We start from the raw sequence: 13,521 nt of genomic DNA, 5'->3' as shown, positions 1-13,521 counted from the left end.
AGTATTAGAAGATGTTTAATGTAATGATGATAAATGCAAAAAAGTTGAAAAACAAGCTGTAATGATATTATCGCAGGCCACGTATCCTTTCAGGTACTGGTTTTTGGGTCAAATATTGCCTAATGATACATCCATATTAGAACTTAGTGGATCATCACAGCATGATGTACTTACGGAAGAACCGAGTAAACTTTGAGTTGGCGGATATGGGTGTCTCGTCCATTCAGGTGTGTATTGAGGATTGCAATCTGCAGATGGAACAATCGTACAGGCTCCCTAATGTCGCTCGCATGATCAATATCCATGGATCCATCACATCGATCCTGAATACGTTACCCAGTAGCTTCCACAAGATCCGCATTTTGCCATCCAACCGTTCCTTCGCATTCTAATGACGTGATTTCCTATGGATATCTTAAAGCATTAGCGTGTGGATCATGGTATCATGCAAGCTGATTGATTACTCACATGCAAATCCCGATAAGTGATTCCTCCACGAATTGAAATATGCTTTGGGGTATAGCTCTCATCTTGATAGAAATCAATGAAAATCGATACTTGCTAGCAGGAGCATAGCCATCATCAGTGGTGAGATCACATACCCTCGTCGTTGTCCTAGCAACGTGCATAACATCCATACCTTGATGAAAGTAGCGTGATGGAAATACAAGTCTACTGTGTGGGGTGCTTTTGGATTCGGGCAATTGGATCTATACACAGCATGATATCAATGCACTGTTCATTCATGGACAAAGACACGTACACACTTACTGCCAATAGGTCAATGGATTATTGTCGCGTAGTTTCTCGACACCCCAATCCTCACGATAGGTGGATACGGACCAAATAGCTTCATGTTCGGCAATCTCACGACCCCCAGACGACTTTTGCTCAAGATCGGGATGTGTTTCAGTATAGATTTGCATGGCGTTCTTTTCGCGTGCTGAATCGTCGAGTCGATGACCTTCATCGTCGATCACGTCTTCTTCTTCCTCCTCCTCTTCCTCGTCTCTCAAGTCTTCATCGAGATCCATATAGCCAGAAGGAGCATGTTGTTCAATTGTGTTGTCTGAAGAGTTGCCTTCGTCGTCGGAAGGGAAGAGGTTGCCATAGTGTTCTCGGTCGTCTGACATGGTACAAATAAAAGAAGGGGGCGGGCTCCTTTATGCGAGAAGAATCTCAGCATAGTCTTCAAATGGGTTCACTGTTTCCTTCTACTGTAGTAATCCATCACTTATCCACCATTGGAAACGAGTAATAAACAACCATGTTTTATTTCACTAAAAGCTTTCGAAGAGTGACACTGATCCTGGTACCACGTTCTATCCATTCGCCATCTACCTCGTCTGCCATCCGCTCTTCAATACCATGTTCCCAATCATATCGTGCTGCACCCGATAGAGCCAATACATCGCCAGGACGAAGAAGAATAGGAATAGCACCTCGTTGTTGCAATGTTGCTGGGTCGACAGGCTTCATCACCATCACGCATGATGAAAGCAGTGATATGATTACAATGCCATCATCAAATCTATAAAGGTTAGGATCATGAATGATACATACTGTACAAGGATGTGTTTGTGTGTGTGTGTTACCGCATTAGATCGACGTGTGATTTGATCCCTTGTCCTAGCCTTGATATTAGAGATCAACCTTCCTCCTTGAAAGTACAACCCCCTTCCTTCCTTCCTTCCTTCCTCCTCCCCCTTTTTTACTTACCTTTGTGATAAAGATTGATAATGGCTTGATCAAACAAACATGCTCGTTCCAGAATACGTGATGGCATCAAGTTGGGATACTCGTCTCTAATCCACGGCTCCACCCACTCAAAAGGACCAAGGTCACCAAAGCACATTGCCTGATCGAGTTTGCCTCCCTGAAAGTAATCGGCTTCGGCAATCGCATATACAAGCTGCATCTGCTGCTCATGGGTCAAGGCATTCTTTGCCAACTTCAATCCCGGGATACCGTTGGCGTCGTCGTTGTCATGGTCGTTGTCATCGGATACGCCAAACAAGTCTTCCCAGTCAATATCGGACATGTGGGTGGCAGTGGCAAAGAGGGAGAGTGAATGTGGCGATCAATTTGATGCAACCCCCTTTACGGACCAAGTGTGGAGGACAGCACATCCCAATATAAAACGGGTAGCCTACATACACACATACACACACATCTCGACGTTGTGTCTTTTCATATTGGATCGCCACCATGCTGCCTCCTTATCAAGATAACATCGAATGGCTATCGTTTGTGCTCGGCCTTTTATTGACAGCTGCAAGCATCATTATATTGGCACCCATGACCAACGCTGAAAGGGATGAGATACTGGCGATGGAGCAATAGAAGAATCTACTCGTTATGGGTGTTGCCTGTCAAGGATTAGATAAAGCATGTCATTTTATGTATGTTAGATCAAAATAAACGCGCGCTCGTTGGATCGTTGAATGTATGCTGCAGGACTTTTTGGGCACGTATGCTTTTTCTCATCTTATGAGTAAACAAGATGTATTGGATTATACAGTAAAAACAAGCGTATTCATCATCTATCATATACAATGCTTATTGAATGGGATGAATAAGGTGATTACAATGTGGGCATTATTGACAACAATGGTAACAATGTGGTGCATTGAAGCACACAATCCCGAGAAGAGTTCTGTTTTCAATGATGATGACAATCATCGTTGCCAATGTTTGGGCGTAATTGGCTTCGATTTCCTCGGGTTGATCACATTGCTTGCAATAAGTCCAGAAAATATGGTTGATAGCCAGCAGCTTTTGGATGTTGACGATGGTACAAAATGAAGGCAAATTTTCTACGCTATCAGCAAATTGTATGTGCGCGATCTCGATGAATGTGTATAATCCAGCGGCTGTCAGTCTCATGAGGAAAGGTTATGTGCATGCCTAAAACGAAAGGGACTTGTCAGCATTACAGGAGTATGCCACCTCTTCTTTACGTACCATGGATTTGGAATGCTATTGCACCATCCAACTTGCTGACATCAATGGCATTTCCACAAAGGCCATCAACCTTCTCAAGATATCTTGTACGCAAAGGCTGTAACGAGCACCGGATCGCTGTCTGATCTTCGCTTCTCCAAGACCGACACTATATTCAAGGTTTGGCTTTTGGCTGATGACAGGCCATCAGTCGTAATAATAGGTGCTTCATAATTCAATTCGGTCATGACACCATGGCGTTTACGGGAGAGGTGGGAAGCCGCCATACATACATGTCACCCACATGCGGGCTGTGATGTGCCAGCTAATCCACCTTTGCACATGTACCACAGGAGGTAGTGCCCATAAGCAAGGTAGTCAGGCTTTACCGTAATAAAGGTAATGAAAATAGGATAACAATGAAAAGCTACATAAGGTCATCATAAATGAGTCCATGAAACGCCCACAAAATAAGGCCATCAACGTGCCATCATGGTATGTACTCACCACATCAACTTAGGCTTTGAAGGTGTCAGCAATCAAAAGAGAGGTAAAATGGGAAAAAAAAAGAGGTGTATGGGAGTATGATAGTAGGCGACAACATCCCTAGTTTATACATGCATGGTGGGCGTGGGTATTTCTGTGACCACAAAAATGGTGAAAGAGTGATGGGCTGATAGATTGAAAAGGCCTCACAAAGAATCTTTGTAGGATTGATTGTTGTCGTCGGTACATGAATCAATTTTTAGTGATAAACAAGGTGGCAACCCTCATCTTCATCATCAAACAATGCCACCCATCTGCTACCACAAATCACTAGCTGCTCGGTCCTTTAGTAAAAGCAATAGTAGATCATGCCTTCTTTAGAGGAACAGTGTGACACCAAAAACGATCTTCGGGAAGTCAAAAGTGGAGGTACTCGTGCCCTCGGAAATAAAAAGTAGCCGTGCACAGACCACATACTCTTGTTTCAGCTCCTGGAAGATGCACCTACCCAAAAGTTACATACCTACAATGCCTTAAACCGTTTGCTACTATCCATGGCAACGACTATCACGTGCTGTTAAAATGGCTGGGCAGTAAAAAGTGTGACGGGGTTTACACCCGTCTCATACAGCAGCGTTGCGTAGCCAAGGCAACGGTTGATCTCAACCAAAACCAACTCGCTTTCCCCTGATCAAGACCGTTCATGGCCATTGTCAATGTTGACCACTTGTGGGAAGTGTAAACAGGTAAGTTAGAGTGGAAGATCGGTACAACTACGTTGTTTCACTTGGTTGTATTGGGTGGCAATAGGGTGCTCTTTATTTGGAACCTGTTTACAATTGGCATCTCAAGAGGTATGTTGGGCTTGTTCTATTATGGCAATCTCTCACTCATTGTCTACTTTAGACTACACGACCATTGACTGGGAAAAGTTGGCTATGGGGATTGCATGTTATTGAATCTTCCACCTTTTGGCTCGTATTGTTCCAAGGACACTCCCTCGCCCCAGTATCGTTCTGGTATCCCCCCAGCGGCAAGATGCACGTATGGCTATGGCTTCACGCAGTAGGTGCGGCGCATATGATCGCAAGTGGTCTTTTGGCCTATTCGAGATCGTCAACAAGCTTGGTCCAACTGGGAAGCGTGAGACTGGATCATCGAAGGGGAAACGGATTCGTGTCGGTTCAATCGGGTCATAGGGTGGGGCCCATAAGGACAATCAATGTGTATCTTCTCCTGGCCAAACAAGCGACTTTTCCTCAGCTTGTCAAAGGAAGTTATCCTTGTGGTTCTCTTGCACCCAGAGCTCTCTCACGTTATGCTTGGTGGATGAGGGGTACGTTTGGCATTCTTGTTCTCTGCACTGGTGTTTCATCTCCCCCCGCTTGAGGTGCCATCGGTTCCATGTCCTGTGTGCTTGTGTTTTTTCAAGTACATGGTTGCATGTGGGATTTGCAGTCAACCACCTTTCCTTGTGGAGGGTGCCAGGGACTTTTTGTTCTGCTCTTCGGCTTTAACCTACTTGCTGTGCAAAGCCTTCAAAGGGGTTGCCGCGATGACCACTTCAAGAGGGACCTCAATGGCACTAGCCTGCCAACTCTTGGTACAATCCATTTGTTAGGCAATGTGGAGAAGAGGATGTGTAATGGAGCTCCTGACACACAAGGGTGATCATCGCCCAAGAGGACCACAGGGTTTCTTTCTTTGGTACATACAAGCCGTCAAGTCATTGGGTAAGTGGTGGTATTGGATCTCTCCAGGTTGGCCTTATCCTTTGTGTGATGGCGATTACAAGAAGACGCAGACGATAACGACATGATGGAGAAGTAGCTAGAGTCATTGTTGAATCCACTTCCACTTAGCTAGCGTATTCCCTTCTTGCTTGTAAATGATAGGGTAGATGGAATAAATTCGTTCCGTTCTCGGTCATGTACGAAGTATACATCTTTTACGATACAATGAAGAGTGGGATTGACCATGATCCTCCATTGAGTTTCAGGATGAATATATCTTGCTGTGGGCAAAAAGAGTGGCTTCGGGCCTTATGCAATGTCGAGCCATTATTGCCAAAAACATACAATATAGATCTTCATTGTTGGATGTGGTTTACTCACGTACGTTCACAAAAGGCTATCATCATCATCATCATCCATTTATGCAGCAACCTATCAAGGACGTGTTTGTGTCACCACCACGTGTCATTTCACTCAGCTCTCTATCTTTCCGTTAATGCAGCCGGCACCATCCACTAGGAAAAAGCAACTCCATCACGCTTACAGCATAGGTAAAACATAAAGACGCCTGTATCTCCAAACTTTACAATGAAACGTGGGGTTTTTATTAGAGCAATGGGCTCGGCTTGGCCAACAGCACCTTGTGTGAAAGTTTCGCGTTCAATATCGCAAACAGCCCAAAAAATATTTTTTTGGTCGTCGTCGTCGAAGAGGTCGACCCCCAGATCCAGTTTGGGTTGTAGCGACATTGCGAAATCTGGGATTGGCAAGCTTGATCGTGAAACTTTTACACAAGGTGCTGTTGGCCAAGCCGAGCCCATTGCTCTAATAAAAACCCCACGTTTCATTGTAAAGTTCGGAGATACAGGCACCTTTATGTTTGTAAGCATGATGCTATATGAAGAGTGGTCTTTGTTCATTGTCAAGTAGGTGGACCCTGGCAGAGCAAAAGATGCAGAAGGACCTCTTTGGGTAACTCAGCTAAGAAGTCTGGACTTCAGGGACAATGCATGATAGGTACGCAACCCTCACTTTTATGTCATACATTGGCAGCTAATAGCCACGTTGGTGCATTCCCAATTTTTGTGCATTCTATTGTAGGTGGACGATGCTCCTGCTTTAGACATTCATTTCCATGATTAAAGTAGGTTGATCCGAGCTGATTTGGTTGAGTTACGCTCACACAAGATTACATCGGTTGAGCTACATCGAGCGTGCTTTATGTCCAGAGTGATGTAATCTCTCTTTGACCACAGCTCAGTCAAATCAGCTCGGATCAACCTACTTTAATCATGGAAATGAATGTCTAGAGCAGGGGCATCGTTCCCATGCAGTGGATCTCGCAACAATGATGATTGGATAAAAGTGGCCGTTAGCTAGCAATACATGCCTGTTCCTAGATGATCCATAAAGTAATTATACATTGGCCCTTTCATTCATGCAAACGTAGCTGTGTTACACAACACGACTCTCTGCATCTTTTGCTCTGTCAGGGTCTAGCTACTTCACTTTAAACAAAGACCACTCTTCATATAGCATCACGCTTACAAACATAAAGGTGCCTGTATCTCCAAAATTTACAATGAAACGTGGGGTTTTTATTACAGCAATGGGCTTGGCTTGGCCAACAGCACCTTGTGTGAAAGTTTCGCGTTCAATGTCGCAAACAGCCCAAAAAATATTTTTTGGTCGTCGTTGAAAGAGGTTGAGCCCCGGATCCAGTTTGGCTGGTAGCGACATTGCGGAATCTGGGATTGCCCACGATGAACTTCATACTTTGACACAAGATTCCTTTGACCCCGACGAGCACGTTGATCTATTAAAGAGCCCACGTTTGATTGTAAAGTTTGGAGATACAGGCACCTTTATGTTTTAAACGTGATGCCATATGAAAAGAGGTCTTTGTTCATTGTAAAGTAGATAGATCCCGATAGAACCAAAGATGCAGAGGGACGTGTTCGTGTAACTGAATCAGCCAGCACAGGCGATGCATGAAACTTGTACGCTACTCAGGAATAGTTCATAAATGCCAGCTACTAGCCCATTCATCCCATCACCTTTTTTACCCAACCCATTGCATACGGACGATTGTCCTGCTCCAGCTCAACATTTCCATCATTCAACTTTCTTGATCCGTGGGGATTTGGTTGAGTTACGCTCAAACAAAGAATTGTTAATTTTTGTAATCGCAGACCCTGCGAATGTCCCCGACTCTCCAACATTTGGACGCTCCCATTTAAAATTGTCGTAATGGACCATGAGGTTTTTATTAAATAAACTTGATCAGCGTCCCCAAGAGCACCTTATGACCTATTTTCAAGTTCAATGTGGGCAACTTCGGCGCGGTGGACCGCCCGCTCTTGTGTTCCCATCCATTCACCATGTCTCCTACATTTGGGCCGTCCCGCGTTCGAACTCTTCATAATGAAGCATGAGGTCTTTTTTAGGACGTCGTGATCATCATATCCAAGAGCATCTTGTGTGAAAGTTTCAGGATCGAGAGATGCAAACTCGATATCAAGGATTGATGTAGAGTGTGTTCATGCATTTATACAAGAGGTGTCCGGCCTATTTAATTTCCACTCCTTCCACTCCCACAACTTCTTGTCTCTTCCTCCCATTCTCAACTGTTGCCCCATTCAAGTATACAACTACCACCTGCAAACAATTGTCCTGCTTCAACCCATCATGTCAACCCTACAACTTCCTTGATCCGATTGCTTTTGACTGAATGAACAAGTCCATGGCATGTGCACGCACGCCAACACGCCTTGCTGTTTGATACTACACACAGTCCAGCACACTCATCTGCCACGATCAAACGCAACGGCATTCATTCCAGCACTTGCTATTCACTCCATTGTCTCAAACGGCATTCACATTCTTGTCACTCTACTACAACACACGCTCTCTTGTACACTCCTCTGCCACAACCAAACGTGAACACCAAGCGCTATTAGGCATGCCTTTACTTCAGTCTCAAACAGCACCCTTTGCTTGCAGCATCCTGCCTTGCAGCCTTGTTTACGTCCACAGCAGATAGCCCTTGTACAGGAGCAGCTTTATTTACATGCAGCAACTTGCTTTGATACATACGGATGCCAATGGATGATGCCATATTAGCTATCAAGCACGCTGCAATACGAGCAATCTTCGCCTGGTTGAGTGGCAATGAAAATGACCAAGAAGGGATTGACCAACAGCCGGATGGAAAAGGGAGCATACCAGTAGCGATCCCATGGCTCTTTGCAACCAACATATTGGATTTGATGGATGGATGCAATCAAGAGCGGTGATGAGATATCCTGGAATGTTGCTTTGGTTACTTGTCGCGTTGTCAGCAGGAAGGATGGATCATGTCACGTGGAAATGGCTGAGGATGATGATGGATTGGATGGAATAGACAAAAGGTGTTTACAGTCATGGATGATATTGGAGTACTCGAATCAATGCATTCAAACGCTCTTTTGCAATCATGGATGAAGATGCTTATGCTGACAGCAACCAAGAATACAACGACACAGTTATCCCCTGTTACTTCTATGTGATTCACCCATACCTTATTCATTTTTCAATACGGCACCTTTGTCATACATACATTATGAACATCCACACTACCATGTCCTATTCTTCCACTTATTCATTGAATGAAATTGGATCCAACACATTATTTAGAAGGGTATCGTACTATCAGATCATAGGGACAAGATGTGGATCACTTGGTTGGGCTCTGGATTGAAAGGGGGAATAGAAAGTTGAATGTAGTTGGGGAGCGAGATCGGATCATTTACATCATCGTATGGAGATGCTTCTTTTGTTCTTTTGTTACAAACGCATTCGTTGAATCCAATACCAACTTTGATGCAGGTGCAATGATTCTCTTGATTGCTGCCCCCCTTAGCAAGCATTAATGGATGAGTATTTAACCGCATTACAATGCACATGTAATAAACTTTACCATCTCGTGAGCAAAGACAAGGTTAATCTATTTGCGCCGCATAATTGTGCGCCTACTTTATTCATGCATGCAAGAATCTAATGATCAAACTATGCTACAGGAGCGTTATGCCGGCTCTCAACCAGCGCACTGGTTTGCCAAAAGATGAAGGGGAGGATCATGCCAATTTCTCCTCATGTATGTGATTGTTCCGGCATGTGTGTGTTAGCAACGTCAGCATAACACAATATCGTGATGCATATGGGAAGATGGCTCAGCTGTCCAATTTTATGGATTATCTTCCATCATCATCCATTTTTCACAAGCGTGCCTGTGTTGGCTCGAGAGCTGTCGGGGAAAATGGGTGGATGGAGGATCTGACATGTGCTCGTGCGCGTCCGTGTAACGTTGCTGATGTTTTGTTTTCGATTTTCAGAATGTGAAAGAACATGTTACATCCATTCCATGCGCATCGGTTGAACAAGAAGCTGTTGTATTGTATGCCATTGATGCATGCGATGCTTATTACCTTGTTGCGTAGATTCATTGTTGCTTGATGGCAAGACTTTCCAACCCCTTCGGATCATGGGCCCGAAATTTGGTGTCGGATGTGCAAGTTTATATGAACTACAGAGCGGGATAATGCAAAAATGATTGACGCTCAATGTGCCACCATTCACTTGTTGTCCCAATTTACTCGAGTCACGCAAGCACCTACCTTTTGCGTGAATGACGCGGACATCATTATACCATGCTATCCGACCGATGTTGAGTAAAGAGAAAAATAGTAGCAAGGTAGTAACACTGAACGAAGGAAGATCACCCATGATTGCAGATGAAACGTTTTGACGTGAGCATAATCGAACTAAAATGAGAAAGATAGTTTTCCGACAATGTTACTCGAACGTCTTTGTGTAAGTGCGTACATCAAGGAATGTGCACCGGTAGGAGGTAGCTCTTGTAATGACGCCATAAGAGGGCTTCGCATCATGCTGGGACGATTTGCCAAACATGGAGCTATAAATCAAGTAGTTTGCTAGCATCGGATGTTGTTCTTTTCAAGGCATAGTATCACTTATCAATAGCCGTGATGACCGCTTGTAATCGGAGATGCTGTATACAGGTGGTGCCAAGGCTTGTCCATAGTGAGTTTACAGTTGACTGAGAGTAACAAGATTAAGGCTGTTTCTTTGTGATCAAGCTGAGATGAAAGAAAAGCAGGCAGAAATCTTGATAACATGATGTGGGCTGGATTCATTATTGTGTGCTGCCAATAATAGATGGGATTGTATTACCACTATAGTAATGAGGACAATGAATGCATCAACAAAGAGATCAGGTGCATGGCATCATAGGATCAAAGCTTCAGCTGTGTATGTAGGCAATGTTTATGGGCTACATTGATGGGGGGAAGCAGTGATCCGTAACATGATATCAAAGATCTAACATGTTAATGCTACAAGCTTGATTAAAAACATTGATGGCGTATGATGAATCTTAGATGCATCATTGGTAACGAGATTTTCCTTCTTTAACAAAGTTGTATTGTAAAAAAGGAATTGGATCTAGAGATGTGCTCTATGTGCTGGGTAAAATCATCTCAGCAACACAAGGAGCACCATTTGACTGATCTATCGAATAGCTTAGCATTTGTTTTCCCGGTTCTTTATGACCAAGTGATACAGGGCAACGGCCATGGCCGATATTCTCCGTGGGAAACCTTTACACATACTACTGTATCGGATGCATGCTATACAAGCTGAACGATGATGGGCCCTGTTCTCGTAGTAGTACTGTAGCACGAGAAGTAGCGTAAGCGTAATTTAGAGTTATGGGTGCCTAGCTAACCCGCTGGCTATTATTCCCATTTTTGGTTCTTTTTTTATTCTCCACCTTACATGCAACAAGACCGTAGCGCATCATGAGGAGAAAGGTATACATATATATAAGAGCGAATGATGGTACGAGAAAGCTCGATCACCTCGTTTTGATCATTTCGACAAATGCCTGCTGTCACACCCACTACCATCACCCATGAAAGCCCGTTGTCGGCTCCAAGCTATTACCATGCTATCTTTGAGCCTGGAATTACATACCCTGATTCGATTCCTGAGAATGAGCCCTTGCTAGTCAGTGGCGTGAACATCGGACAACATTATACCTTTGAACGACTGCGTCGGGATGTGCTTACTTTCTCCACCATTTTACGAGAAGAATTCAATGTGAAGCGTCAAGATGTTGTCACCTTGTACGCACCCAACGATGTAAGAATCATGACGACTTGATTTTATCATTCAAGTATTTTATTGATAACGTGTATGGGTATAGGTTGACTATATGGCTGCTATGCATGGATCTATGGCTGCAGGTATGGGATGACGTTATGCATAGCCATCTTGTGGAATAGGTATTGAAAGGAGAGATGTTTACTTGAATGTAGGTGCTATCTCTGTGGTTGTTCCTATCGAATGTCATGAAAGCCAAGAAGTAGCTGATATTTGCAAGCAAGCATGTCCCGTTGTGGCATTGACTCATTTTTCTGTACTTGAAACCATGAAAGAGGCTCTTGTGAAATGCAACATGAGCAACATCAAGCTTATTATCATCGGCCAGGATGCTGTGCATGATCCAGAGAACAACCTATACTCATTCCAGAAGCTTGTTGAAGAACCACGTGATGGCAAGGCCATGGAGATGGATCCTGAAGACATTGCATGCACTTTCTGCACATCAGGTACCACCGGTCCACGAAAATTGGCAGCCATTTCGTAGGTGTATCTCATTTGCTGCATGATGCATCATTCACTTACATCCACCCTTTCCCAGACACCGTGCCGCCATTCGTCGCCTTTCCACTGTCCCATGTCCACCCATGTCCAATACAGATCACTACTTTTTGGCCTGTCAGCCTGTCAGCGCCATCATTGGCAACATTGGCACTCAAGTGAGAATCCAACGTCGTGTTCGTACCCTTATTTGCGAAAGCCCATTGCCGATCGAGCGCTTGTGTACCGTCATTGAGAAATACAAGATCGAACAAATCACAGCTCTCATGTGGACGCTTCTCGAGTTGGCACGTAGCTCTGTGGTGGATCGATTTGACATGTCCTCCTTGAAGTTTATCTTGAGTGGTGGCCAACATGTGCCTGATACCGTTCGAGAAACCATCAAACAGCGCCTTGGCACCGACCTCGTCTCTATCTATGGTGGTACGGAAGCATGGATTGTAAGCAGCAAATCCCTTGGTGACGAGGTTCCAAAAGGTATGATGGAATGGTAGTAGACATTTTGTATACAATCATCTCACATCGCGTCTCCTAGAATGCGAGGGTAAGATCACCCCTGGATACGAGGTCCGAGTAGTCGATGATGATGGAAAAGGTATGTTGATGAGATGCTCCTGTTTTGTGCTAAGGTTAATCATTATCTTAGATGTGGAACCCCATGAACCTGGAGAACTTCTTGTAAAGGGCCCAATGACTGCATCGGTATGTGTAAAATTGGATGGAAAAAGTCCCAGGATTGACAATGTGAATATACCATGGGCTACAGATGTATTACAACAGACCGGATGTATCAGCCAAGGCTTTTGGCAAGGATGGCTATTATCACACAGGCGATTACTTTACTATGGACAAGTTTGGCAATCTACGATATTGCGGCAGAAATTCTGATCGTATCCGTGCAAAGAACAAGACCGTGAGTGATCAACAAAGAACCCATCATGTGCAGCTCAACTAATCCTTCCTTTCATATAGTTCCCACCCATGCTTCTTGAAGATCTTTGCGTAAGTATTGCGCTCTTTGTCCTTGTTTGATCAAGCGTATTCACCAGCAACTGTATAGCATCAATACAGCGACAAGATTAAGGAATGCTGCGTAGTTGGCGCGTACAGTAAGCAAAATGGTTTTGAGCAACCGAGAGCATACATTGTGCTGGTGGAGGATCACGGCTTGAGTGAACAACAAATGGATGAGTTCTTGGAGGGATTAAAATCCTACATCAACAGCAGCGTCTCCCAAGAAGATATGAAGCTCGAAGGTGGTGCCAAATTCTTAGCGCGACTTCCCTTGACCAAATCGGAAAAGTTAGATCGTATGGGTCTTAGATTGCAAGCTGAAGTCGAGGTTGAATAAACATCTCTTTCTCGTTACGCTGGAGGTGATACAAATATTCGTAGATGAGGTGGTAGTAGATCTCATTTAGGTGGGGTGTCCTTGTTTAAACATCATCATAATGAATGCATACATACATCATACATCCTTTGCGTCTTTGTATTTACCCCTTTTTCCATAGCAGCAGGATTTCTTTATTCTCGTGCTATAATAAAGGTCAATAGGATCACCACCCTTAAAACATGCAGCTCATGGTCATACTTATATAACAAGATGATGTGATGTTGTTAGAATTTGTGCGGGTAT

The 13,521-nt window shown here is 44.0% G+C and overlaps 3 protein-coding genes across 3 annotated transcripts; 1 reads left to right on the top strand and 2 right to left on the bottom strand.

The window, feature by feature from the left end:
- Positions 1-67: 67 nt before the first annotated feature.
- Positions 68-1,133, bottom strand: O0I10_002352 (uncharacterized protein; the record flags this gene model as incomplete). The annotated part of the gene is made up of 6 exons (XM_058482436.1): positions 68-119; positions 175-276; positions 337-404; positions 469-561; positions 641-710; positions 772-1,133. The coding sequence occupies 6 exons, from the start codon at positions 1,131-1,133 to the stop codon at positions 68-70; spliced, it is 747 nt and encodes a 248-aa protein (XP_058346934.1).
- Positions 1,134-1,272: 139 nt separating this feature from the next.
- Positions 1,273-2,041, bottom strand: O0I10_002351 (uncharacterized protein; the record flags this gene model as incomplete). The annotated part of the gene is made up of 3 exons (XM_058482435.1): positions 1,273-1,531; positions 1,596-1,629; positions 1,720-2,041. 3 exons carry the CDS (start codon positions 2,039-2,041, stop codon positions 1,273-1,275), a joined length of 615 nt encoding a protein of 204 aa, XP_058346933.1.
- A 9,061-nt stretch (positions 2,042-11,102) lies between these two features.
- O0I10_002350 (uncharacterized protein) lies at positions 11,103-13,236 on the top strand (the record flags this gene model as incomplete). Its single annotated transcript, XM_058482434.1, has 9 exons — positions 11,103-11,363; positions 11,428-11,467; positions 11,540-11,867; positions 11,926-12,362; positions 12,421-12,480; positions 12,532-12,587; positions 12,652-12,798; positions 12,858-12,887; positions 12,946-13,236. 9 exons carry the CDS (start codon positions 11,103-11,105, stop codon positions 13,234-13,236), a joined length of 1,650 nt encoding a protein of 549 aa, XP_058346932.1.
- Between the last annotated feature and the right edge of the window lie 285 nt (positions 13,237-13,521).

This window comes from Lichtheimia ornata (assembly GCF_029851405.1).
Source record: "Lichtheimia ornata isolate CBS 291.66 chromosome Unknown scaffold00006, whole genome shotgun sequence".
NCBI classification, from domain to species: domain Eukaryota; kingdom Fungi; phylum Mucoromycota; class Mucoromycetes; order Mucorales; family Lichtheimiaceae; genus Lichtheimia; species Lichtheimia ornata.
This window is presented reverse-complemented; position numbering and strand designations above follow the sequence as displayed.